This window comes from Delphinapterus leucas, chromosome 2 (genome assembly GCF_059928025.1).
Source record: "Delphinapterus leucas isolate spDelLeu-1000000601 "Yukka" chromosome 2, BTC_Dleu_Yukka2, whole genome shotgun sequence".
NCBI lineage: Eukaryota > Metazoa > Chordata > Mammalia > Artiodactyla > Monodontidae > Delphinapterus > Delphinapterus leucas.
In genome coordinates this window covers 53,163,275-53,191,009 of record NC_143130.1, presented here as the reverse complement: position 1 = coordinate 53,191,009, position 27,735 = coordinate 53,163,275, and the positions used below count along the sequence as shown (strand labels likewise).

At 46.2% G+C, this 27,735-nt stretch overlaps 1 protein-coding gene across 1 annotated transcript in view; it reads left to right on the top strand.

The window, feature by feature from the left end:
* Positions 1–27,735, top strand: part of TTC23 (tetratricopeptide repeat domain 23) — an 80,287-nt gene that overhangs the window by 47,544 nt on the left and 5,008 nt on the right. Inside the window, exons 7-8 of the mRNA XM_022598838.3 lie at positions 10,303–10,430; positions 15,093–15,242. Coding sequence (XP_022454546.1) covers positions 10,303–10,430; positions 15,093–15,242 — 278 coding nt within the window. The remainder of the gene's footprint in view (positions 1–10,302; positions 10,431–15,092; positions 15,243–27,735) is intronic.

The window sequence follows — 27,735 nt, the reverse complement described above, 5'->3', positions numbered from 1 at the left end:
CATCGAAGTGGGCACATCAGAAAAGAATCAAAGCAAAGAGAAACCACAGACTATTCCTACTGTGTTAACAAGCTTGAATGTGCTGCCGTGGGAGTCTTTGTTCTCTTGGTGACAAACATGGGGAAGACTGTGAACAATGAGCTGTCCGGCTGGCATTTTAAGATAGTTTGTTCCGGCTCTTATCTGCTAAGCTCAGTGGCCTGGGCCCAGAGGGTACAGCCGTGTTCCATGCATGGACTCAGCTTCCCCGAAAAAGCGGGAAGGAGCGGGGTCCCCCACAGCCAGGAGCTGCAGTGGCAGTGGGCAGGCGCCTTCCCACCGTCTTTCAGGGGGCCTGGTTTTCATGTCCCTGCTGTCCCCTCACACACAGCCAATGCGGTAATGAGAGAAGCCCACCCAGGACTGAGGTTTCTCCAGGCCTCTGCTACCTCCTGGAAGGGGAAAGGAAAGGCAGGAATTTGGAATTTATCTTTGTCTGACAACTAAGGGGGGGACCAGCCTCCCCACCCTAGCTCTCACCCAGGCAGGACTCTCTGGCCTGGACTTTGGTCATTTGTGGTTCAGAAGTCCCAGCCAGATCTCCTGGGAGCAAATCTGCACGTTCCACTGAGTGCCAAGGGATCCACGTGCACGGGGATCTCAACTCTGCTCTCCTATGCTTAAACTAGTCTGTGCCAAGTACAGTTTGTTTGTTTTTTAAAGAATCGTTAATAGGAAAAATTTCTCATCTAGGGATTCTCCATAGCCTACTTGCTAAATGTCCATTGAAGGCATTGCCCTCGGACAAACAAAACGCCACTGGCCAAGAAGCCAGTGTGTTTCAGGCTGCACAATCAAACTAATCCCTTTGCTCTGTGCCTTCCTGCATTCCTTATGCAGACAAAACTGCCTTAGAAGTCACGAAGGATTGTGATTGCATAAGGGCTCCCAATTCAGGCTTGTAGAATGTCACTAACCTGAGCCTGGCCAGCTTCCCGGAGCAGCCATAGACAAACTTGGTATTAACAGCTCTCCCAACCCTGCTAAGTCTCCGGGCATTGGCCTTGTGTTTATAACTCTTCTCCTAAAGGATATTAAAATGAAATGGGCTGAAGCCAAGTACATTTCAGTGTAAACTTTTGAGAGGCAGAGCCCGCTGAGCACGGGTGGCCTTGTTTGGAAGTGGCCCCATCTGTAGCGTGGGCTCCAGCAGGCCAGGGAGCTCTGTAGGTTCCAGAGACAGCAGAAGGGAATGGGCTATGCCCCTGCCCGCCTTGGGGCAGGGGGTGGAATCCCTGGCTATATGGACAGACTCATGGGCATGGGGTGCATTCCCAAGATATAACTCCCTATGCACGGATACGTATGTCTCCCGGGCCCCCACTTGTCCTGGTCTCTCCCCTCCTTTTATACAGTACACACGAAATATGTAAGTATCTGAAGGTAGGCTCTGTATCTCCATGGAGTCTCCTCTTTTTTACCACCCGCGATCACCGCTTTTCTCAGCTCTTCCTCTGTGGCCTGCTCCTCAGCTTGCCCCATGCTGGGCCCTGCCCCACCCGCAGCCTACTCCCTGCTCATGGGGTTACTGATGCTCCTTGAGCCCCATGTGTCTCAGAGAGACTGGAAATCAGACAGACGCACCCAGCGCCAGTGGGCTCCTGACAGGTAATGTGGCCACCTGGGAACAGCCACGGTAAGGTGGTCTTCACCTTCCCATGGCCCTCCTTGACTGCCTGTGCTGCCTCTGTCGCCCACCTCCAACCTGAGGCCTCCAAGTGGGGCTTGTGGTGCAGGCCTGCAGTGGGAATGAGTGTAAGCTGCTGCTGGCCACACCCACCCACCTCTCCCTTCCTCCTCACTATTCCCCTCTCCCTCTCTCTTCCTCCTCGGCCTTCCCACCCACCTCAAGTCCTGTGTGTTCTGAGAGACGCTTCCTCAGCTCCTACTCAGGGCCCGCTTCTTATTACAAAATGCCCAGCCAGCCTGAGCCTGGTGCCTGAGCTCCCCAAGCAGCTGTCAGCTTCCATCCTGCTCAGTGCTCCACAGGCCAGGTAGGAAGGGGAAGCAGCAGAGAGAGAGTGGTGGGTGAGGCCAGAGAAGAAAAGGGAAGCCTCTTACCCTGTTTTCCACCATCGTTAGTAGGACACCCTCTCAGAAACCTCTGGAAGGCACCTTAAAGCACATCCCATGTAGAGGACTGGAGTCCAAGGTGTGTCCAGCGTCATGCTGGCAATTAGAGACAAAGCAAGGCCTTAGACAGAGGCCAGGCGCTGCCTACCTGACCACACTCCAGAGCCAGAGAGGTCGTGGCTCTGAGGGTGCTCTGTCCTCAGAGGTCCAGGGAGCCCGGAAGCCCCAAAGGTGGGGGCAGGTGTGGGCTACAGGGGTTGGCAGCTCTTGAGACCAGCAGAGGAGTAGAAGATGTGGCCTTTTCCACCCCAAGTCTGTGCTGTTGGTCTCTCTTCACAGAGGGACAACCTGTGGCAGAACTGAAACCTCACTGAGCTTTGCTTACAAACTGCCTTTCATCTTTGTGTCTGAGAACAAAGTCTGCGGCTTTATCCCTCTCCTAGGGAGGATGGTGGGCTCTCTGATAACCACTTTTATGAGGCTCTGGTGTTTCACTTTTGTGCTGGATAATAATTTATATTCAGAACTTCTCAGAAACGCCTAAGTTATTTATACCCTGACTTGGCTTCAAAACATATTATTAGGGCAGCTTATGGAAATGACATATACTTCACCAAGACAAGCAACTGTGGCAATAGGCCTGAGGCGCTGGGCACCTGATCACTACTGGGTGGCCCCAAGTGGGACTCTGGGTGATGTTGGGGGTGGAGGGAAGTCCTGATCAGCTTCCTGGTGGTGAGGACACTCAAGGCAGGCAGTCCCTATGGCGACTGAGCCCAGACCAGGCCTGTGGGCACCAGGCACTATGCAGACACTTCATGCACACTTTGCTGTGTGAGCATCACCCAGCCTGCCGCCATCTTGGTCACCTTACTCTACTGATGCAAACCTGCCCTCAGAGATGGCCATGGACTTCCAGGGACCACACAGCTCAGGAGCAGCATGTCTACTGCTCCCGGATGCCCTGTCCAGGCCCTATGAAAACATTCCTCTTGAAGGTGGCCTCCAGTGTGGACCACTGAGGGCCACGCAACGAGGAGTCAGCCTGTCCAGGGCTTCGTCTGTCCTCAGGCTACTCTGTGGCCCCCACAAGGCTGGCGGGCAGCCTCAGGGCAGCTGCCTGTGAAAAAGCCCCGGGCAGCTCCCAGCAGGGTCTAAACGGGTTCAATCCATTTGTTCGCTGGGTGATAGCGCTCCTCTGGGTTAATGCCAGGCTAGGATTTGAGGCTTCCCATACTCAGATCCCCTGGGGTCCTTAATGCTTTCGCAGTTAGTGCAGGGTACAGTTTCTGAAGACTTACAAAAGATAATTGTCACATTGTACACACAGGCCTCCCTCATAATGAGAGCTGTCCTCACTGTTCCAACTCTTGCCTTGGGACAGCCTCAAGAAAATGAGCCCAGGGTCACTGGAATTTATTTTAATTAAAAGCCTCCAGACCTCCTGGGTGCCAAATCGTAACCCCACATTCCTCTTGCTCTTTGAATGGAGCCCTGTTTTCTTTTGCCTGTATATGAACATACAGATGGAATAGAGTTTGAAGGGGCCTCCGGGAGACATTAAGCCACCTTGCCCGCTGGGCCACACTTACCCCCTCACCCTAACTCACAGACAGCCCCGACATTCTGCGGGAATGAAAATGGGAGAAGATTCATGGCCTTGGAACACTTGTGCCACTAGGGCTCAGATTTACAAGCTAAGTCATGCTCCTTTGCTTTAGAAAATGACCTCATCTCTTGCCGAGGCCACCAGCATCAGGTTGCCGAGGCTGTTTGTGAACGCACACCCAACTTCAGGCACAAGGTCTGTGACAAGAAGTGGCATCCCACCCCAGGGGCTGTGACCTCCTGTCCCTCTGGAAACCCCACTGTCACTTGTGTCAGGTGGACCTCCTGGGGGATGCCCACTCCCAGGAGAACCAGCTCTGCTTCTTAGGGAGTCACTCCTTAGCCGTAATAATAATAGGACAAATTTCTCTCCCCTCGAAGACTAATCATGGGATTCATAGTTCAGAAAGCTAATTTAGGGGCCTGGGGGATGGGGGAAAATAAGACAGGGTCTTGCAATAAAAGAGCTTTCCTATATCCCAGGTAAAAATAAAAGTGGTTTCAAATTTACAGACAGGGAAGACGCTCACAGTGCATGCCCCGGACCTTCCACTGTTCCCGAGCCCTAGGCTCTTCTCATATATAAGGGTCCTGACATGATGCCTGACATGTGGTCCGCTTGTATGTGACAATAGCTGTCAGAGACCCCCCCTCCCTGGCCTTGCCCCCCGGTGACTAGAGACCTCCCAGGAATGGAAGTGGAAGAAACTTGGACCTTTTGAGAAGCTGAGGACTCTGAAACGGGGAAAGGGGAGCAGCAACCTTAGGAGCTGACCCCATAGGGCAGATTCCCAGTCAGGGCCTGTCTCTGACGTCTCACCACAAAGCCTTGCTTTTTTCCACTTCAGTAGCCATGTAACCTTAGTTTGAGTAATAAATTCCTTCCTTCCCCCAACCCCTTCCTTCCTCCCTCACTTCCAGTCCCTCTTCCAGAGATCCAAATATGCTAACAAGCACCATCTTTGGAAAATGTGACTAGGCCTCCCTGAGTTAGAGGTTTGAGCCATTTACACACTAGTATGAGTTAGGCCAAGGAGCTTCCTTTCTCCCAGCATCCTGTGAGATCAGGTACACAACGGAAAGGGGCATCTGGCACTAAGCTCTATGGGACCAGCCAAAATGGGGTGGTTTTGTGGGGGGAGGGGGTATTGGTCAGCATGTGACTGCCAGGGGAAGGAATACTAAGAGGTGGGAGAACTTTACCAGAGAGGGGCTGGAAAGGGACAAAGCGTAGCTATGTCCACCTGTGTCTGAGAGTCCAGCTCCTTACCCAGGAAAGGAGGGAAATGCTTCCCATCCCTTTTGATCTCTTCCTTTTTCTGAGCCTGGCACCACTTCTTCTGCAAAAGCCCAGGGTCAGAAACTCAGTTCTTACCTGTGCAGTCCCAACTCCTTCCTATGCCCTTTACAGCTACAGGTCTTCAGAGCAAGGGCTCATCTCTGGGGAATGAGGCTGAGACTCGGAAAAACTTCTACTCTTCAAGAAGGGCTCAGTTACATTCTTTGGTTAATTCCCAATTAGACAGAAAATTAAAATATCAACAGTACTCCATTCCTGAATAGACTTGTTAATTTTTAGACATGGAACATACATCTCTGTAATGCTTTTAGAATCAACAAAATAAGTGCCACATCATCCCCACATTTGCTGTCATCAGATTCTCAAAGCAACCAAAGTTAATACATATTCTGAACATTTAATCTGTAATATTTTCTCCCATGAGCCAGCAAGGACTAAAGAGATGTAACATTTTTCCTGTACAGTAGTAAAATTTTCTCCTACCAAGAAAAAATTTGAGTAATACTCTAGAAATCCATCAGCTGGTCTGGCAGTGGATAGACCCCCATTGAAAGAGTGGAGCAGGGACTCCAGTTCAATAGACTCCTGTCTAGTCACAAAGTCTGGGGCCAGTCAGCACAGAGACCTCTCTGAAAGGCAGCACCTCCCAGCCTAATTCTCGCTTCTATCTGGCAACTGCCTAGATCCTAAGCAAAGTAAATCTTGCAGATAGATGAAACTTACTTGTTTTCACACCTAAGTCTTCTTTAGGTTGCCTGGATTTGACAGACACATTTGCCAAGTGTTTACTTCTCTCCTTTCTACAACAGATCACACGGGATGTACTTGAATCGTTTCTGGAGACCCACCGTGCTCATTGTGAATTTCAGGGCTGGAGCTCTTGAGGTGTACAGAGCCGTTTATCCACACATGATCCCAGGCTTCTGTGCCTTTTGACCACTCTGCCTGTTTTCCAAGTGTTCCTGTCCTCTCCATGTCCGTCTCTGCTTCCAGTGTGCCTGCTGGTCAGCCTAGTATGGATGAGGGAGGCCCATAGCCACAGTGATCGAAACTGTCCCTGAAACTAAAATGGTTAACAGTTACTGAGCACTGACTAGGTGTCAGGCACGTCATCAGTTGTGTGTGCATTAACCCATTTACTCCTTACAACAACCCTATAATGGAGGCGCTAGCCTAAAGGTTCCTCTTTGAGGTGAAAAAGCCGAGGCCAACAATGGAGGCGCACAGCCAGAAGGCGGCAGCGCTGGAGCCTGACGCAGGCAGCCCCTGACCTGCAGAGCCTGCCCTCCTTCCCACTCACTGCCGCCTCCAGAAGTGACAACAGTCTGCGCAGCCCGGCCCCTACCTTGCTCCTCCATGAATTCTGGAGCCCTGCGTTCATGGAGGCCTCTTTGGAAGCACCTGGCATTCACACCACAGTCTGAGAAAAACTAATTTGAGGGCCCACTCTTTGGAAGAATATCCAAATAGATAACACACTGTCCTGTCTAATCAAGAGAAATGGGGAGAAGGCACAAAAACAATATTAGAGGTGAGAAAGGGAAAATAACCAAATACAGAGGAAGTCTAAAGAAGCCAAAGAAAACATCTGATCTTTTTGCTCATGTGTATTTGTGCTACATAGTACATATGAGATGTCCAAATGGAAATGTTAAGTAGACCATTGTATGTATGGTTCACAATCGTCCCCAACAAACTTTATATACTGTCATGTGTCCCCGTGAGGTTGTCTCCAGCAGGCACTTCAGGGTGGAGGGGGGAGGTGTCCCACGTCCCTGAGGGAGGAAGACAATCACATTTCCCTCTGCTAGAGCAGGGGTCAGCAAACTTACGGTTCACACGCTAATGCAGCTCCCCACCCATGTTTGTAAACAGTTTTCTTGGCACACAGCCAAGCTCCATTTCACATGTCACCTCTGGCTGTTTTTGTGCTGCAGTAGAGACCATTTAGTCCTCAAAGCCTAAAATATTTACCATCTGGTCCTTTACGGAATAAGTTTGCTACCCCTGTGCTGGAGTCCTATAATTTTTCCACTTTCAGGCTAGTTTCTACTTTATAGACATTCTTTTTCTTATATTCTTTTCCATTATGGTTTATCACAGTATATTGAATATAGTCCCCTGTGCTATACAGTAGGCCCTTGTTGTTTATCCATCCTCTATATAATAGTTTACATCTGCTAACCCCAAACTCCCAGTCCTTCCCTTCCCCACCCCCAGTCCCCTTGGCAACCACAGGTCTGTTCTCTATGTCTGTGAGTCTGTTTCTAATTCATGGATAGGTTCATTTGTGCTATATTTTAGATTCCACATATAAGTGATATCATATGGTATTTGTCTTTCTCTTTCTGACTTATTTCACTTAGTATGATAATCTCTAGTTGCATCCATGTTGCTGCAAACGGCATTATTTCATTCTTTTTTATGGCTAAGTAGTATTCCATTGTATATATGTACCACATCTTCTTTATCCATTCATCTGTCAGTGGACATTTAGGTTGTTTCCATGTTTTGGCTACTGTGAATAGTGCTGCTGTGAACATAGCAGTGCATGTATCTTTTTGAATTATAGTTTTGTCTGGGTATATATGCCCTGGAGTGGGATTGCTAGATCTTATGATAATTCTATTTTTAGTTTGGAGTAAAAACAGTTTGTAAAACTGTAAAACAGTTTGTAAAACTAAGTAAAAACAGTTTGGAGACAGAGCTTGCTAGGAATGCATATTTCTCTTTACGAAATGTCTCAACAGAATTCATTAATAAATGCTAATAGCTTCTTTTCAAAAGACATCTTAAGATTTTGTACTTATTCTATCGAAGAAATGGTCTGACTTCTTAGTATCGTCCACATAAAATGAAAATGAACTATGTTTAAGACTTAGAGGAAACAAGGTAAGTGGGCTTTTCTTTTTTCCTAAGTGGTCCACAGTTTCCACCATCTGCCAGGCCCTCTGATGTTTTTTTCCGAAGAAAGAAATAGCCCTGGGGGATCCTAGATGCTTCTTGCCTTCTACAGCTTTCCCAACATCCTCTCCTCCACCAGTGTTTTTTTGTTTTTTGGTTTTTTTGAGCTTGGCAAGACTCAGCATAATAAATTAATATGAAAAGGTGGAAAAGAATTAAGTGCTAGAAGTTTCTACACTGAGTAACAGTGAGGAACCTCCACACTGTTTTCCATAGTGGCTGCACCGACTTGCATTACCACCAACAGTGTAAGAGGGCTCCCTTTTCTCCACACCCTTTCCAGCATTTGTTATTTGTAGACGTTTTAACAATGGCCATTCTGACTGCTGTGAGGTGATACCTCTTTGTAGTTTTGGCTTGCATTTCTCTAATAATTAGTGATGTTGAGCATCTTTTCATGTGCCTACTGGCCATCTGTATGTCTTCTTTGGAGAAATGTCTATTAAGGTCTTCTGCCCATTTTTCTATGGGGTTGTTTGGTTTTTTTGTTGCTGAGTTGTATGAGTTATTTGTATATTTTGGAGATTAAGCCCTTAGTTTCTACTTTATTGGTTCAGAATTTCCAAACCAAGGGAATTCCCTGGCTGTCCAGTTGTTAGGACTCTGTGCTTTCACTGCCATGGGCCTGGGTTCAGTCCCTGGTCGGGGAACTAAGATCCCACAAGCTTTGCAGCACAGCAGGAAGGAAGGGAGGGAGGGAGGGTGGGAAAGAAGGAAAGAAGGAAAGAAGGGAAGGAGGGAGGGAGGGAGGGAGGGAGAGGGATGTAGAACAATTTAAAACAAAAAAAGAACTTCCAAATCATGTAGGTGGTGCAGATTCAGCCCTCAAACATGTGCATGCCTCACGTGCAGTGTCCCAGTTTCTTTCAGATGCTCTTTTTCTAGCCATGGCCTCTGGAGGGACAGCCTTGAGGCTTCTCCTTGGACCAGCGCAATTGTTCTTATCTCAATTTTAGGGATTCCTGGCTATACTGGTTTTCTTTTGCTGCATAGCAAATTATGGTTGTTTAAACGCCCAGTTTAAGGTCACAATTCTGTCAGTCAGAAGTCTAGCATGATAAGGCTGGCGTCTCTGCTCAGGCTAAAATCAAGTTGTCAGCCAGCTACATTCTCATCTGGATCATGGAGTCCTTTTCTAAGCTCATCCCTGTTATTATCAGGATTCAGTTCTTTGTGGTTGTAGGACTGAACTCCCCATTTTCTTGCTAACTATTGACCTCTCTCAGCTCCTATGGGCCACTCTTGAGTCCTTGTACCATGGTCCCCTCCATCTCAGCAATGGAGAACCTCCTTTTCAAATCCCTTTCATGCTTCGAATCTCTCTGCCTTCCTTTTCTGCCTCCAACTGAAGAAAACTCTGCTTTTAAAGGGCTGGTGTCATTAGGTTATGCCCAAGGGGTAATCTTGCTTTCTCACAGTCAACTGTGCCATATAACATAATCTTATGACAGGAGTAATATCTCAGCATATTTATAAGTTCCACCCATAATCAAAGAGGAGGGCATAATCAAGGTTGAGGGTCATTTGGGGACATCCTAGAAATCTGTCTATAACACTGGATTTTTGCAGGGAGCCCCATTCCAGCTTCCTACCACACAGAGGCCTCAGGCTTCATCTCCAGCCCTACTCAGGCTTATCAAACCCCATCTTGGAGTACAGTACACATTTTTCCTAATCCCCCCCTGAATCCCCATTCAGCTTCAGCTCCCCTTCCCTGCTTTGGCTTTTAGTTTCCTCTTCATTTTCCATACCTGAGATTTTCCTTTTTTTGCTTTCAAGATTTGCAAATATTTCAAATATTTTTGTTATATTATAACCAGTATGTCTAAGTGTTTGGAATGGTTGAGGTTTTTCCTTTAGCAGCATGTCAGCCATACTTTCCAGAATTTTAGGGTTATCAAGCTACATTCCAAGATTACAGAGTCCACTGAAGTCAGTGGATCCTTGGAGTCCTAACCCCAGTGAGGAGCAACCAGAGTTTTACAAAGAATTAATGGTTAATCAATCTGAAAATTTAACAATGTGTCAGGTCTAGGGGATAGTTTCCCTATTTGCATTAACTTTGCTTACTGTATCACTGGGAAAGGGAAGATGTATGAAAACCAACGAAAATAAATTGCAGTATCTTTCTGAGAACTAGACCCTGTCTAATAAAACAGTCAGATTAATTGACAAAAGACAGTTTCCTTAACTGGGTTATCTTGTCCAATTACTTATTATTTTCATATCATTCACCATGACTAAACACATAGTTATTCTGTTTCCATTTCAAATCTGCAAGCTGTTTTCAAAATTGTTGTTGTGATGCTTTTCTTCAGATGTGGCTGAGCAGTATTTTCAAGATAGCATGGCTAATCTTAAGGATGCTGAAGGGATAGGAAAAGCCAAATTTCTTTCAATTCAAGATGATTATTGCCATTTTCTACAAGTCACTGGACAAAAAGAGGTAAGTGAGTTTGGACCACAGCTGACTAGTTATTTACCTGGGCGACCCAGTTGATATCCAAAGGGCTGCTCCTGCACTCTGAAAGCATTAAGCATCTACCATGTGCAAGGCATGTGCCAGGCTCCACGGGGAGAGGGATAAATAAAGCCAGGCAGCCACTCTTGGGCAGCTCCCAGATATTCGCTCTCGGGAAACAAAAAAGTTCATGAGAATGTAGATGCCATGTCCACCTGCAGAGTATCTTAAAGGACTAGAAACCTTGAGAACCCACTAGACAGACTCTGCTTACCGCAGCCTGTGGTTCTGGCTGGCATAGAGGGTGGAAGTTAGTGTGTCTAATTCCTCTCTTACTATCTTACCTAATGGATGAAATTTGCATATCTCATAAGAACTACACAGTGCAGAAGTTACGGCTCACTGTCCGTTGAACCATACAGGCATGTTTTCCATGGCTTGTAAAAATGGAACCAGACCCAGAATTTATATTCATTGGTAGTTAAACCCTTGGGAACTTATTCCATAAAAAGCCTAACAACTACCAGACACCCACATGCTTCATTTATACAGATATTTTTTTCAACTCTAACCTGTCAATGGGACCTCCCTGGTGGTCCAGTGGTAAAGAATCCGCCTTCCAATGCATGGGACATGGGTTCGATTCCTGGTCAGGGAACTAAGATCCCACATGCCGTGGGGCAACAAAGCCCGCACACCACAACTACTGAGTTTGCGCGGCTCAACAAGAGAGCCCACATGCCGCAAACTACAGAGCCCACGCACCCTGGAGCCCGTGTGCCGCAACTAGAGAGAGAAAACCTGCATGCTACAACTAGAGAGAAGCCCACGCGCTGCAATGAAAGATGCCGCATGCCACAACTAAGACCCGACGCAGCCAAATAAATAAATAAATACTTTTTAAAAAACAAAAAACCTCTAACCTGTCAAGGCAAATCCTTGAGATGAAAACCTTTTTATTTCCTCTGCTGTTATGTAGACCTTCTCCCCGACAGCTCTCTCCTAACCCTTAATCCTTCACCCTTCTCTCAGTTGATGTGAGCTTAAGGAACATAGGTTTTTAATCTAGATGCACGATTTGGCCTGTTCGTCAGGCCAAAGTCGGGCTACAGTAACCATAACAAATGGAGTTTCCATATTTTTCTGGATCACCCAACCAAGTAGAGAGGGGCCTTCCAGTGGCCTCAGATTCTAGAACATCTCTAGAAGTTCTATGTGGAGTGCTCAGGGCAGAAATCTGAGGGGAATTCTGCCCCCATCATACCTCACCCCTTCCAGCTCATCAGTCATTTTTACCTTCAAAATGCCCCTTGAATCCATCCATTGGTTGCCATCTCCACCTCTGTCAGTCATCATCTCCCACCTGGACCTGTCTAACAAACTCTGGGTCCCCAGCTGCTGCTTCCACTCTTGCCCTTTTCTAATCCATTCTGAATAAGGAAACCATGGTGATCTTTGCAAAAAGCACATCTGATCAGTGGACTCCCATTTGTAAAATGTAGCTACGCTGGCTCCTCAGAGCCCTTAAGATAAGCCAGAATCCCACATTGCCCACAATACCTTGCACGTTATGAATTCTGCTGACATTTCCAGTGTCATTTTTGCCCCCTGCCCTGATCTGTGTTCCAGCCACAGTGGCCTTTTCTAATCCCCACTTCTGGGCAGTGTCAGCTTTTGTCTCCTGCTCTTGGAAGGTTCTTCCTCATTGATCTCCTGGCTAATGCAGATCCATCCTTCAGGACCCACCAGCTTGCCTGATTCCCCTCCCTCAGTCTTCATTAGATTCTCCCCACTATTCTTCATCATAGAATCCTGTCTGATATAATTATATAACAGAGTAAAGTATTACAATAATATATTGTGGACAGTTACTGTCTCTCCCTGACTAGACCAAATTCCATGACAGCAGGGACTCTCTTATTCGTGGTGAGGGAGCGTTGAGCCAATGGGTGGATGGATGCTTGGCTATGGGCTGTCTGACTGCTCTGGCTGCCACAGGGCACCCACCCTCTTCCCCATTCCTGTCTGGCTTCCTGCCCTGGTGTCTGTCATCACAGCTGCCACACCTCACTGCCCTTGCCCAAGTCACCCAAATCAGTGGCATTGATCTAAAGATGTACCTCACTTCCTGAGGCCTCCCCTGGAGATTTTAGCAAACTGGCTCTTTTCATTCTACAGCCCCTGCGCCAGCCCTTCTGGTGCCCTTATAAGAATAGACAAAGCTGCCTCTTCCTCAGGTGGGTGCAGTCCGTGCCAGGGCACATTGCTTAGAGAGCAGAACACGGGCCGGACTTCAGCCCTCCTCATTCTCCTGCCAGGCACCCTTGTGCGTGACACAATCTGTCCAACCAAATGTGTCACCTTGTGTTACGCTCACTCTTGGTTACAGACCTCACCGTGGGCTCCAGCAGGAGCTGGCCAATGGGGCCGGGCCCAAGGACAGTCCCAGGCACGAGCACAAGGATGTGCTCAGACCACCTCAGATGTGTCACAGCCTACATGTGGGCTAGGACCCTTTGCCAACAGGAAGGTGATCCTTGGGAAGGAAATGCCTTTTAAGGTAAAATGTAAGTGAAGTTTACTTTGCCACAGGTTAAAAGATACTCCGTGTTAAGATACTCTTCTAGTTGTGGTGCTCTGCTGCTCAGGAAGCTTCTCTGACTTCTTATTCCCCATAAGAAAATCTAAACTCCTCAGCCTGGCATGAAGGTCTCCACCACCAGCCCAGCCCGTGGCTCCTGCCTCATCTCCCTCTGCTCCTCTTCCTACTTTCTCTGCTATAGTCAAATTAGTCCCCTCACTGGCCTTGAATGTGCCGTGTGCTTCCCCCAGCTCCCACTGTGCTCCCAGGTTCCCATGCCCTCTTCTTGGTCCACCTAAATCCTACTTATTCTTCACTTCTCTCCATTAAGCTTTTCTAACTCTCAGAGACTGTCACTGTCTCTTTCCTTTAAACCCATATCCATGTGGCATCTCTTCCATTGCCATCTCGACTTGCCATTCAAGTTCCTGCACATCTATCTCTAGTTTCCCCAATCAGGCTGTAAATGGCGTTGAGAGCTTCATTTAGGAAAAGGTGTCTGGCTCTTCTTTCCATCATTGGCTCCTCCAAGCCTGACAACCAATTTTCATGGAAAAATTGCCAAACCCAACAGTTGCATCACAGACACTGGAAAGGGACACGACAGGCTTTAGCATCAGGCAAGACCCATACCAAGGTGGGTCACACACATCACAATTTACAGTTTCTCTTCCCCAGCAGTGATTTATCTTTCCATCTGAGAAATTGTTTCTGCCTTAACAGTGCCTTTTACCGTGGTTCCCTGATCCCACCCCCAGCACTTAATTCATATTCTTGCCAATCAACTGAGTAAAGGCCTTGCGAACTCCTCTATCTGGGGAGCGCCAGCAGGATGCCTTCAGGGCTATGCGGTGGGCAAGGCTCCTTCACTGGTTCCTGCTTTATTCGGCTCTATTTTCTTTTAAGGTCCACTTATTTCTCCCATATATTTTTTTTAAAGATTTCCTTGATGTGGACCATCCCCAAAGTCCTCAATGAATTTGTTATAGTATTGACCCCGTTCCGTGCCTTGGCTTTTGGCTGTGAGGCATGTGGGATCCCAGCTCCCCGACCAGGGATTGAACCCGCACCCCCACACACACTGGAAGGCGACGTCCCAACCACTGGACCAACAGCAAAGTCCCTATTCAGCTCTTATATTGGACGTTTGTGATCTCTACCTGTAATCATGCTTTTATGTAGAAGATCGTAGAAGAATTTCAGGAGAAACATGGGAGACCGACATACAGGGCTTTCCCTCTGTATGTCTTGGTGTATGACTGAAGAGATTAATACCTGCTCATATTTTGTATTCCATGTTGGTATAAATAAATCAGATAAACCAAACAAGATGTCAAATATATTTAACTTTTCACCATGTTGGAATGTTTGCTTTTGGTTTCTTGAACTATTTCTTGTGAGAAATGGAAAACCCTGGAATATGTTCTGGATGTTCTGTAAGTAGATAAATGCCAGGAAACTCTGTAGTTTTCACTTACATAAGAACATCACTGTGTACAGAGGGAGAAGAGCCTGCAACTAAGAGGGATTAAAACTGGCAGGATCCAGATCCTAGTTCTGCCTGCCACTGATGGGCTGTCTGACTCTGAGCAAGTTTCTTGACTGCTCTATGCCTCAGTTTCCTCCTCTGGCAAACAAGGATTAAAATTGTCCTTATCTAAAGGAGATGGTGCAAGTTAAATGAGCTCACACACATAAACTGTTTAGCACGGTTCTTGCCGCATAAAGGACACGATGCAATACATGTTAGCTTTTCTTCTTACTACTCAACTAAAATGGGTTCCTGTAACATCTGAGATGGCTTTTTCTCCAGGGGTCCTTTATGCATTCTCTCTTCAGAGTTCAAACCATTCCTGTCCCCCGCAACACCCCCTCACCCCATGTATATTATTTCCTGATTCCTATTTAAGGAGGAAAGTAGGCTCAGCTCATGAGACACTCTACGCAAACTCATTCCCCTAAAAAGTGAAAACACATGCCAGTTACATCATTTTCTTAGGAGGCACTGATCTTTATCCAGCTTTGAACATTTTATTTAACCAGACAGCTTTTTGTTCCTTTCACAGAGAGCTACCTCCATCCTGAGGGAGTCCCTGGAGGCCAAAGTGACAGTGTATGGCGATCTCAGTCCTGAGGTGGCAGAGACATACCGGCTCCTGGGCGGGGCTGACCTGGCACAGGGGAACAAGAGCGGGGCCCACAAGAAACTGAAGAAGGTAAAGCTGCAGCCCAACTAATGTAGAAAAAAACCCTCCCATCCTTCCCCACAGGTAGCTTTCTCTCCCTCCACAATGCTCTTTTTAAATGAAACTTTACAAGTGGCTTATTTATGTAAGATGACATCACTTTTGCAGTTGATCTCAGCTCACACTTTTTGGGGTAAAAGGTACAGTAATCCTCTTATGCACATAGATTTTTAAATAAATTATCAATTATTCTTTACTATGAAAATAATTTTTAATTTGTACATAGCGTAATTTATCAATCTTTTTTTTTTTTTGCGGTACGCGGGCCTCTCACTGTTGTGGCCTCTCCCGTTGCAGAGCACAGGCTCCGGACGCGCAGGCTCAGCGGCCATGGCTCACGGGCCCAGCCGCTCCACGGCATGTGGGATCTTCCCGGACCGGGGTGCGAACCCGTGTCCCCTGCATCGGCAGGCGGACTCTCAACCACTGCGCCACCAGTGAAGCCCTCAATCTTATTTTATTTTACTCTTTCTGTACACCCAGTTTATAGAGGAACTCTTTGTGTGTTCTTCTACTACTTATGTTTATTTTTTTTTAATTTGGAGTTTCTGTGGATGGCATGAGGTATGGATCTAATGTTATCTTCTTCCCAAATGGCTGCCCAGTTGTCCAGCACCATTTTATTAGGGAATCCATCTATGCTCCAGTGAGTTAACACTTTCGTCACATACTACATTTCCACATGTACTTGAGTCTATTTCTGGATTTCTTTCTATTCCACTTTTCTCTTTGTTTATTTGAATCCCAGTACCTCATTGCCTTAATTATAGAGATTTCATAGCATGATGTACTACCTGGTAGGATTAGACTCCCCTCGTGGGTTTTTTTTTCTTTTTTGGCTGCGTTGGGTCTTCATTGCTGTACGTGAGCTTTCTCTAGTTGCGGGGAGTGGGAGCTACTCTTTGTTGCGGTGCGCGGGTTTCTCAGTGCAGTGGCTTCTCTTTTGGAGCACGGGCTCTAGGCGTGCGGGCTCAGTAGTTGTGGTACACGGGCTTAATTGCTCCGTGGCATGTGCGATCTTCCCGGACCAGGGCTCGAACCCATGTCCCCTGCGTTGGCAGGTGGATTCTTAACCACTGTGTCACCAGGGAAGCCTCCCTCGTGGTTTTTATATATCAGGTTTTCTAGATATTCTGGCATCTTTATCTTTCCACATGAATTTTGGTATCAACTTATCTAGCTCCATAAAAAGTTTGTTGGTGTTTTTTGGAGAATTGTTTCATTTGTAAATGGACATTGGGAGGATTGACATCATTATGATGTTGAGTCATTCTACCAAAGAACAAGGGATGTCTTTATATGTGTTCATGTCTACTTTTGTAACATTCAGGCACATTTTAAAGTGTTCCTCATATAGGTTTTGTACATTTCTTACTAAGTTGATTTCTAAGCATTTTATCTTCTTTAATGCTACTATAAATGGAGTTTTATCCACTGTTACACCTTTTGACTGGTTATTTTTGTGTATATGAAGACTATAGGTTTCTCTGTGTTAATTTTATATTCTGCTAGTTTGCTTAATTCTTTTCTTGCTTGAGTTAATTTGAGCACCGATTCTCTCAAGTTTTCCAGGTGTACTATTACATCATCTGCAAACAGTTTTACTTTCTGTTTTCCAAGTTTTATGCCTCTGATTGATTTATTTTGTCTAATTGAATTGGTTCATACCTCCAGAACAATAATAAATAATGTGGAATAATAGGCCTCCTTGCCTTGTTCCTGATCTTAATGGAAATGCCTCTAGTTATTCCTCATTTAATATATGCTGGCTTTGGACAAAGATTTATATATATTTATCATGCTAAGGAAGTATCCATGAATTTCTATTCTCATGAGTTTTTTTTTAATTAGAAATAATTGCTGGGTTTTTTTTTTTTGTTTTTTTTTGCGGTACGCAGGCCTCTCACTGTTGTGGCCTCTCCCGCTGCAGAGCACAGGCTCCGGACGCGCAGGCTCAGCGGCCATGGCTCACGGGCCCAGCCGCTCCGCGGCATGTGGGATCCTCCCGGACCGGGGCACGAACCCGTGTCCCCTGCATCGGCAGGCGAACTCTCAACCACTGCGCCACCAGAGAAGCCCTGCTGGGTTTTTTTAAAATTAGAAATAATTGCTGGATCAAAGGCTTTGTCAACATCAATGGAGATAATCAGATGATCCTTCTTAGATCACTTAATATGGTACATTTTATTATAATATTGAACCAACCTTGCATTCCTGGAATAAATCCCCTTAGTTATAATGAATTATTCTCAATGTGATGTTGATTCTGTTTGCTAATATTTATTTTTTGCAAATATTTTGCACCAATATTTGTAAGTGATATTTGTTTAAGTATCAATGTTATTTTGCTTCATAAAAATAATTTGGAAGTTTACCTTTATTTTCTATGCACTGAAGGATTTTATACAACATTAAAACTATCTAGTCTTTGAAAGTTTGTACCATGTGTAAAACTCTTTAGGCATGGTGCTTTTAGGGGGGGAAATTCCTTGACAATTTTCTCTATTGCTTCTACAAACAAATTGGTCTGTTGAAGCTTTCTATCTCTAACAGGGTCATTTTGGTAAACTGTGTTTTTCTAGGTAATTATCTATTTCATTCACATTGATTTGCATAGAGATTTGCCAAGTAGTCTCATGGATTTTTCAAATTTCTACTTTTTTAATAGTTATTTTCCCATTGTAATTCTTAGTTTTTTATTTGGATTTTCTCACTTTTTTCTTGACTGAGTTAGTTAGTGGTTTGTCTATTTTGTTAATTTTTCTAAGAAACAGGATTTGAATTCCATGGATAAATTGCCTTCCTATTCTCTGTTTCATTAATTTCTGATTTTATCTTTATTCTTTCTTTCTTTGTAACTTATTTTGTTTTACTCTGTTGGAGTTTTTCCTATCTTTTTGAATTGGGAATTGAATTCATTTGGGTTTTTATTTTTATTGCTATAAGTGTTTTAGGCTGTGAATTGTCCTCTTATTATTGCTTTAAATGCATCTTATAAGTTCTGGCATGTTGTGTTTTCATTACATTAATTAGTTTTAAAATGATGAAAACCTGGGAACCTTTAAGTAATATAACTGCCCAAACCAAAAGAATTAACTTTAGTTCTGAGTGGGCTGTCCTATAGGTCAAGCCTTTTTTTCTCTTTTTATGACTTCTGATTCTGCTGCAAAAAGCACCAGATTTGGTAATATGTGTGGTGCCTATTTTTTAATGAGATAACATATATTTATTATCAATTAGTCAACAGTAGTTATTGGATATCTTCTATGTGCCAATTACTGTGCTAGGCAGAACTGGGGAAAGACAATGAATAACCAAGATAAATATGCTTCTTGTCTTTGTGTGACTTTCTAGTCTAGGCAGGAAGATATATTAAACCAATCATTTCATATAATTTTAAACATTACACATGTGCCAAAGACATTACGGTGAGGGAAGAGGTGAGAAAGGTAGCTGAGGGTGGCAGTTGCTCTGGGTTTCTCCATCCCCCACTTTTAAGCTAATGCTTATTGAGTGATTGTTATATCCCTGGCAGTGAGTTAAATGATTTTTATCTATTAACTTATTTAAGCCCTATAGTAACCCTAAGAGTTGGATACCTCTACTCTCTGTTTTTGCAAAGAGGGAAACTGAGGCTGAGAGGATCATTGTCTCAGCCTTGACTGCAAAGCTAGGAGTCATCAGAGCGGGGATTTAGCACCAGGCAGTCCATATTGTGCAGTCTACTCTATGCTATCATCTGTTTTACAGCTTGGGCTTCCACGTAAGATTTTGTTTGAACAGGGGCTTCTTGTGCTTTAAAAAAGTTTGAAAACCAGTGGCACAGTGGAGAGAATGCCAAGATAAGGATATGTAGGAGTCTTTGGGTTGCCACTGACAATACAACTCAAATTAGCTCAGGTATAAAGGACTGTCTATTGTCTTACGGTTTCCAAGAAAGCACTGACAGGCACATGATTAGCAGGACAGGAACACAGTGGAGACTTGGGAGAAAGTGCCAAGGCCAGACTAGAATGCCACCAGGGCTCTCTCTGCCCAGGAGTCCTGCCTGCTTCTCTCTGCACCTCCCCCTACTCCTCTCTCATGGCAGCATCTCCCCTCAAGATGGAAATCACGGTGACCAGCCCCCCAGAGTTTTACTTCCTACCCCTGCTGCCATTTCTCAGTCACAGCTTGGAAGTCCTCAGGGAAAAATTGAGAGGCCTGGCTTGGATCCAGTGCCCACCCCAGATCAATCAGCTGAGGCCAGGGGTGTGGTAGGGAGTAAGAACATGGTGCCTTCAAGGCTGATGGGTGGCCCACAGTGGAGGTGGTGCAAGAAACACGGTCCCATAGTTAGAAGACCTGGGACAGGGTCACTAGAGCCCCTCCCTATTTGGGGGCATGTGCATTGAGTATAATAGGCATGCCATAGCCCCTTCCCTTAAGAGAGTCCCAGTAAACCCCTAACTCTGATATTATGTGCTCAGTATTGTGCTACAGGTCCACACTGTGATCAACGGGAGAAAGGGGATTAGGGAAGGTGTCCAGATAAGTATTCCTGAAAAAGAGCATAGCCTAGCAGAGACAGGAATTCCCATGTTGGAAACGAGGTGGAAGAGGAGACTCAGGGGCAAGAGAGTGAAGCCTGTTTAAGAAGCAAAAAGTGGGCTTCCCTGGTGGCACAGTGGTTGAGAGTCCGCCTGCCGATGCAGGGGACACGGGTTCGTGCCCCGGTCCGGGAGGACCCCACATGCCGTGGAGCGGCTGGGCCCATGAGCCATGGCCGCTGAGCCTGCGCGTCCGGAGCCTGTGCTCCGCAATGGGAGAGGCCACAACAGTGAGAGACCTGCGTACCACAAAAAAAAAAAAAAAGAAGAAGCAAAAAGCAGTTGGGGTACCTGTCTGCAGAGGAGCTGGGAATGACCTCGCTGCCATGTTTGCAAGTTAAGGGGCTGAGACTTGATCCTTGAAGCTAGGGTCCCAAACGTTGGCCTGCAAGCTGAATCCAGCCCACTACTTGTTTTTGTGTGGCCCCTTAGTTAAAAATGGTTTTTTACAGATGATTATAAAATCTGTAATCATTTTACAGGTGATCATAAATTGATTTGATAGAGAACACTGACTTTGAACCACAGCTAAGTGAAATTTTATCCTCCCCCCAAAAAAAGAAATCCATTATTTTCATTAGTAGAACTAGATTACCCCCAAAATATACTTATTATTATTATACTTTAAGTTTCATTGACAAAAGTTTGTGGACATTTGTTTCGTTTCCTCTCTTGCTAAGTTAAGTACCTACATAGTAGCTCGATTTTTATCTCTTGGCCCACAAAGCCTACAATATTTGCCACCTGCCCTTTGCAGAAAAAGTTTCCTGAACCTGGCTCTAAGCATCTGGAAGCCACTGAGGGAATTTTAAGTAGGGCACAATAGGTCTATATTTGTTCTTTGGGTTTTTTTTTTTTTAATCACTGTGAGGACAGTGTTGAGAATGGAATGGAGTGGCCCAAGAATCAAGGCAAGAGGCCTCAGTTTTCTCATCTGTAAAACAGAGAAAACAGCAACCCCAAGCCCTCCTTCACTCCCACATTTGTTCTGAGGCCAGTATGAGGCAATGTGAGTGGGGCTGCTTTGGTAAGTGCCAGGCCCTGCCCGGGTGCAGAGTGCAGGCCGCTGAAGGGCCCAGACGGAGGAAAGGGAGGAGCTGTCCTGGCCAAGGCATACCACCTGCCCTTGGGAGTCTCCACTTAGCTTCTTCTTCCTTGTTTCTCCCCTGAGGAGGGTAGATGGAATATGGAAAAACTCTTCTGAGGGTTCAGCCTAGACACTCAACTCCAGGCAGGGTAGGGACCCAGGAATAGGGGAGGGGGGCAAATGTTAGCAGACGTGCAAGAATTTGAGTTGGAGCCACACAAACCTTCATATGGCCCTGCTGACTCCAGTGGGGCCAGGCTGGTTCCACTACTGACCACACACTGGGGGCCAGGCTTACTGCTGCTATGGCAGCTCATACATCATTCCCAACCCTCACAGCAACCCTCCAGGTCAGACCTTAGTAGCTCTGATTTACAGACAAGGGGCCTGAGGCTCCTAGAAGTGAATTGTCTATGGGTAAGTTACTGTTAAATAAATCCCACATTTTCCTTAATGCCAGTGGTTTGCCAAGCGTGGGTCTTAAACCCCCTGCATTAGGTGCACCTTCTGAACCAGAGTCTGGGGCAAAGGGCCAGGGGCCCAGGGACCCAGGGACCTGCATTTTAGCTTCCAGGGGGAAGTTGAGAATCACTGCTTTGGGCCCCAGGCCCACCCACGGGGCTGAATATCAGCTCAGCTTCAAGAAACTCCAGGTTTCATCACTTCCAGAGCCTGCAGTGGAAGTTGGTGATGTTTTTACCTTTCATTTGGCCTCATTAACCAATCAGTCCTAAATACAATGATTGACATTTTAAAGCTATCTGGCCACTTGCCAGAGTCAGAGAGAAAAGGGTAGAAACGTGTATGTCTGCAGGTCATGGCCGCTGTGGTACACACAGTCCTCATTTCCACTGGTCCCCACGTACCCACCTGAGGACAGGGCTGGCCGCTTCATGAACACCAGGGCACACACAGGGCTTTAAACGTGCCTCTCACATCTGTTCCTGAGCTGGACTTTCTCAGATGCCGTATTTAGTGCTGGGCTCTGCACAGCCAGCAGCAGCAGCAGCAGCTCTCAAAAGCCACTGGCCCAGCGTTTCTCTTGTTTTTATCACAACAACAGCTGCATCCCCCAAGTTTTCAACTCTGGAGCAGGAATCCATTGAATACTGGACTTTCCAGATGTGCTCTCCTGTGCTGAATGGCCCAGGCATGGTTCTGTGGGCATGAAAAACAGGAAGGCACGAGAAACAAAGCAGACAGTGGGATTAAGTTACTGAAAAGAAAACCATAGTATTGCTCTTTCTTTCAAAGGCATCTGCAGGGGAACGTTGGAGAACTCTGTTGGCTCCAGATGGAAATTTCCACTGCAAAAGTTCCCATTTTTGCAACATGGAGAACTAGATTTTCATCCAGGTAAAAGGCTGCAAACAAGAATTCGCAAAGACTGTTTCCTAGGTCAGAAGCATCTCAGGACTAATCCCAGACCCAGTTACCAGGGTTGGGTCCCATCTTAATCTGGCCTCCCTGTTAGGTACTGTCATCATCAGGGTTCCATCCACCGCCTGATTACTTTATAGCTGTGAACATAAACATTTTCTATAAAAGAATAACAATTTTATGTGACCTCTCTCTCCAAGAAAGTCAAAGCCCACTACGATGAATCATTTGAAGAAAGGCAAAAGAAAATGGTTTTTATTCATAGGTTGACTGTGAGAAAGCCAACGCTGGACAGGTGTTACGTGGCCACAGGTCAAGTCTCTAGAACAGACTGTCAGGTCCTTGCTGTTCCTCCAACCGGCAAAACACACAGAGCCTTCTGCAGATGGCTGTATTTTATACATGATTCATGTACTGTCATTCCATCAGCGGCCCGCCTAGTTTCACTTTCCCTTTAAGCCTTTGTGGTGTTTTCCTTGTTGCCCTGGATACCAGGCAGTCCTGGTTTGGAGTCCCCGCAGAGCCCTGTGTTAGCCCTTACCGCTTTCAAGGGTAGAGTCTCATTCGTCCTTGATCCCTTGATCTTGATTTTTCTAATCATCTTTGATTAACCCACTGCTGGGCTGCAGCAATCCACCTCAGATCCTTTTTGAAAGAAAGGAAGGTCATAATGACATTGATTTCATATACAGAATCCTGTTCTTGGTTTGAGAAGTGTGCTTGAAGACACTTCAAGCCCTCATTAGTTACTTGGAGATGTTTGTAAATTGGTTATATAGTATAAGAATGGAAGCTGATGGTTAAAGGGGTCAAGGGCTTAACCTTCTGTGGGGAAAACATGGAGCCTCCCTTGCCTGCTACAGACAGGGTGGAAATCAGAATTCCAGGTCTCCTGGCAATAGGATGCCCTATGTCGTCATCTGCCAGGAAGAGTTGCTCTCCTTGGGGTCGGGCCCCCTAACTATGGCAGCCCAGGCACAGCGCCTCCCACCTTCCCTGTCCCTTAGAAAACATATATAGGCGCTGAACACAGACTGCCCAGGACAAGGCTACATTTGCTATGGAAAGCTCCTCCAATATGGGAACGCTTACCGTGGCTTCGTGGGTGCACAATGCCTCAGGAGTTCCTAAATTGGCATCAAAGTCTGGAGGGTGCAGAACTGTGGGTGTGGACAGACCATCCTGGCCTGAGACCTTCTGGTGTTTGTCAAAACCTCATTGGATGCAGGAGAACTGTGAGTTTATGGGTGGATTGCCTGGGACGGAGAGAAAGGCAAAATCTCCTACCACATAAATTCAGTGTGACCTTTAGCAAGTGGAAAGAGTGATGCTGGGAATGGCAGGTGCTGCTGCACCAACTCAGGAGGGACTGGGTGGGATGGCCGAGCTCCACATCAGGAGGGAGCTGAAAAGCCTAATTTTAAAGGGGGCTCGATTTCTTGCTCTATCTGGCCCAGAAATAGGCAAACCCAGCTTTTCTACAAACAGCTGGCTGTCCACTCTAAAAACAAAGCCTGAATTTATATGTGGGTATGCAGCAGGAGGCCCCTCCACAGGAAGTCCTGCTGATGCATTTGTTCTCCAAATATTTGTGCTGCAGTTATCCTGGAGAAGGATGATGGTAGCTTTTGCTCCAAGACAGTGGCCAGGGGCTGGAGCAAAGTCGTGGGGGAGTCAAGGACGTCAGTAAAGATATAGAACCCATGGCACTTGGCAACTCAGAGGTGACGAGTGAGGGAGACAGCAAGGATTGACACCTCGACTCCAAGACAGGCATCGTAGATACTCAGGGAGAGCTTTTCAGACGGGCCGCTCTGAGCAGCTCTGTGAGTGGCAGCGCCTGGGCCTCCCTCCCTTTCTCCCTCCTCTCCCATTTCCCTTGTCCCGGGGCCCCTGGTCCTCCTCTATCTGTATTTCTTTCATGGGAGGCTTCCTACCCACCTGTGCAGCAATCCTTGCATCTCAGAATTAGTGGGCTTCCAGGTAAGGGAGCTACAGGTGTGTGTTTAAGTGTGTGTGTGTGTGTGTGTGTGAGAGAGAGAGAGAGAGAGAGAGAGAGAGAGAGCGCGGCTGGGTATGCTGCCTCAGACACTTGCCACTCCTCCTGCCTGGAACCCCCACCACCTCCCCCAGACCTGGTGCTCTTCACGTGGCTGACTCCCCGTCCTGCAGGTTTCAACCCGAATGTCACCTCAGAAAGGCCTTCACTGACCCAAGTACCCTCTTCCACTACTGACACCACCACCCCTTTCTTCTTTCATAACCCATGTTCTTTTTTCTTTTCCACAGCTCTTATCATGAGTTGTTATGCTATGTTTGTTTACACATTTTTAAATGCCTGGCTCCCACACTACACTGGAAACCCCCATCGTCTGTTCCATCACTGAGGTGGACTCAGGGTTGGTGTCTGGCAGGGGCTCAGCAAACATCTGCGGGAATGTGTGCCTGCAGCAGAAGACGCAGGTCCAGAGGACAAAGCTGGTTTCTGAGGGGCTTGGGCAAACCAAGCCCCACCCCCGTGTGACCCTGTTTCTATAGGACAATGCTGTCTGATGAACTGTATCTTGGTTTGTCCTTTCATTTCCCCAAGTAAGTGATCATTTCTGCTTGCCTTGTAAAGATTAGTAAATGAAAAGCATATTTGTGTTTTTCTAAACATTTAAGACATTTCATACTTCCACGTAATTTGGCTTCTGACGTCTTCTTTTCTTAATACTAACCTTGAGAATTGACATGAAAATAGCAGCACAGTTCATGTGTTCCTGGGTAACTTCTCCTCCAGGGACATACTCTAGCATCAGATAATATGTATAAAGAAGAGTAGTGATTTCAGATTCTGAGCATTAGAATCATTTGAAATATTTTACCTTTCTCTGGCTTTTTCATTTCATGTAAAGACAAAATACACAGGCTTGGCACAGACCCTTCCCAGGCAAGAAAATGTCTTTCTCCATTTTCCATTATTGAGTTGCATAGCCTTGCAACTGAGATGGCTCTTTAGCTGCAGCCTGGCTGCAATGCCTCTGTTAATAAATAGGATGTGTCCCAGCAGCACTTTCATTGTTGGAAATTTCCCAGTAGAGATGATGATGTGATTTCAGGACTTAAGACTGAAGGTTGAGGAAGAAAAGGAGGGCTCAGGCACCCCAACCCACTTCTGCAGGGGCGTTGCCATGACTAGAAATGGCCCTGAGTACCAACTGTAGATTTTCAGAGATCCCCCCCAAAATCAGAAAATATGCTTCCTTGTGAGTTCAGGTTTTCTAAAACTGTTGTGGTTTTCTAAAGCCAGAGTAGACTGAGTCAGCTAACCTCCAAACCGCAGCTGCCACTGAGCCCTGTCCACACAGGGAAGGGTGCAAGCTATGTCCACACATACGTCCACGCAGGGAAGGGTGCGAGCTCTGGGGCACAGAGGTGGGCTGCAGCCAAGACAGCAAGCCGGTGCCTCCTATCCCAGATTCCTTGGCTCCTGGGCTCCTTAGAAACCTAACTTTCAATACTCAAAGTCATGTCAAATATAATTTTTAAGGTTCTCATCAAATGCTTAAGACTGTGTCTTAACTCCCCTGGCTTTATGAATGACACCTAAGAGAAAGCAGCACCTGGGGGAGAGCACTCTCTTTCTGCTATTGAACGTGCCCAGATTATGACGGTGGAGGTCTGTAACGCTGCACCCACAGTGGAGCTTCCCTACCAGAGGTTTCAGTAGCCGTGTGGTCCAGCCATGTCCTAAGGTTGTCATATAAGAATTTCATCAGTTGACCTTTTGCTTTACTTACTTATTCATTCATTTAGCAAATATTGCATCTTAGGTGCTAGGGACTGTGCAAGGCCCTGGGACACAAAGGTGAGCAAGACAAACATGGCCCCTTTGGGGACAGCTTGCAGGCTGCTGTGAAAGCTCGAGTTCCCTTTTGTCTTCCTGCAGGGAGAGAGAGGAAAGCTCCTTGTTTGGTATCTAAGGTATAATAAAAACACAAGTGACTTCTCCCAACCCCTGCAGGTAAAATCAAAGAGAGCACAAGCAATATAATGGCTTCCTAAACTTCATCTGGATCCTCAAAATTTGTTTTTTGTCCACTCAAAAGGAAAACGAGAAACACCCTTTGGAGGCTAATTTCAGACCAGAGTGCACTGGCCTCCTTGGAAGAATCTGGAGAGTACAGAATACCTTTATTTATGATGGAGAATGTTCTCCTATCGAGGTTTGAGGAGTTCTTTACTTAGTTCAGCGAGATGTTTACAATGCCTAGCTCCCAGTAGGTTCAATTAACATTTATTGACTTTGTCTCTAATACCTGTTTTTAACAAAATCTACCTCACGCAAAAATGCTTAAACAAATTTAGCTAAGAGCCACAGAACACTGAAAAATTCAATTTATGTTTCTTAGATAAATATATAGCTATGTAAGGTGTTGCCTAGTAAAAGTCAGTAATGGATTATTACACTTTTTAAAAAACGTAGCATTTGGGGCTTCCCTGGTGGCGCAGTGGTTGAGAGTCCGCCTGCCGATGCAGGGGACACAGGTTCGTGTCCCGGTCCGGGAAGATCCCACATGCCGCGGAGCGGCTGGGCCCGTGAGCCATGGCCGCTGAGCCTGTGCGTCCGGAGCCTGTGCTCCGCAACGGAAGAGGCCGCAACGGTGAGAGGCCCGCGTACCGCAAAAGAAAAACCAAAAAACAAAAACATAGCATTTGAAGACCAGTTCAATTACTGGATGAACCACTTTTTCCTGTCTCGGTGCCTGGTATGGCCTCCCTGGGCACTGTCATCACAAAAGGGATTGGGGCTGAGGGTCTGTTTCCCTCTCCTGGTTGACATCCCTTTACATCTCTTCCCTCTTCAGCTACAGTTTTGGGCAAAGTCCCTTAGTGAGTATAAGTAGCCTTAAAAAAAAACCCTAATAGCACCAGAAAGAGAAGAGTCTTGACTGCTGGGGCATAGGGGGTAGGATGGGGATGGGCTCACCTCTCTGTGGGCTTGATTATTGAAAAGGGCTGCTTTACCCAACCACGACCCTCTCTCCTAACTCCACTCTCTCTACTATCATAACACCCCCAGTGAAAATGAGCAACAAGGTCTGGGATAGATGTGGTTATAGCAGAACCGGTGAGAATCCGTGTAAGTCCTGTCAGGTGCCATGTCCTTTTTCCCAGGAATTGTGAATATTCAGCTAATAGTATAATACCTCCTTCCCTAGAGGATGAGGGGCCAGGGAGAAGAAACTTCAATAACCAAAGGAGCATGATGGAAATTCCTCCTGAGTTTCAGATTTTGGAGGCCACCTCTTAAGGCAGAGTGTCCTGAGACCTCAGATTTTCTCAAATAATCGTTATAATGTCAGTAAAATTCTAATGCTTCAGTGAATGAATTAACACCATTGCATGTCAACATCAGCTCGTC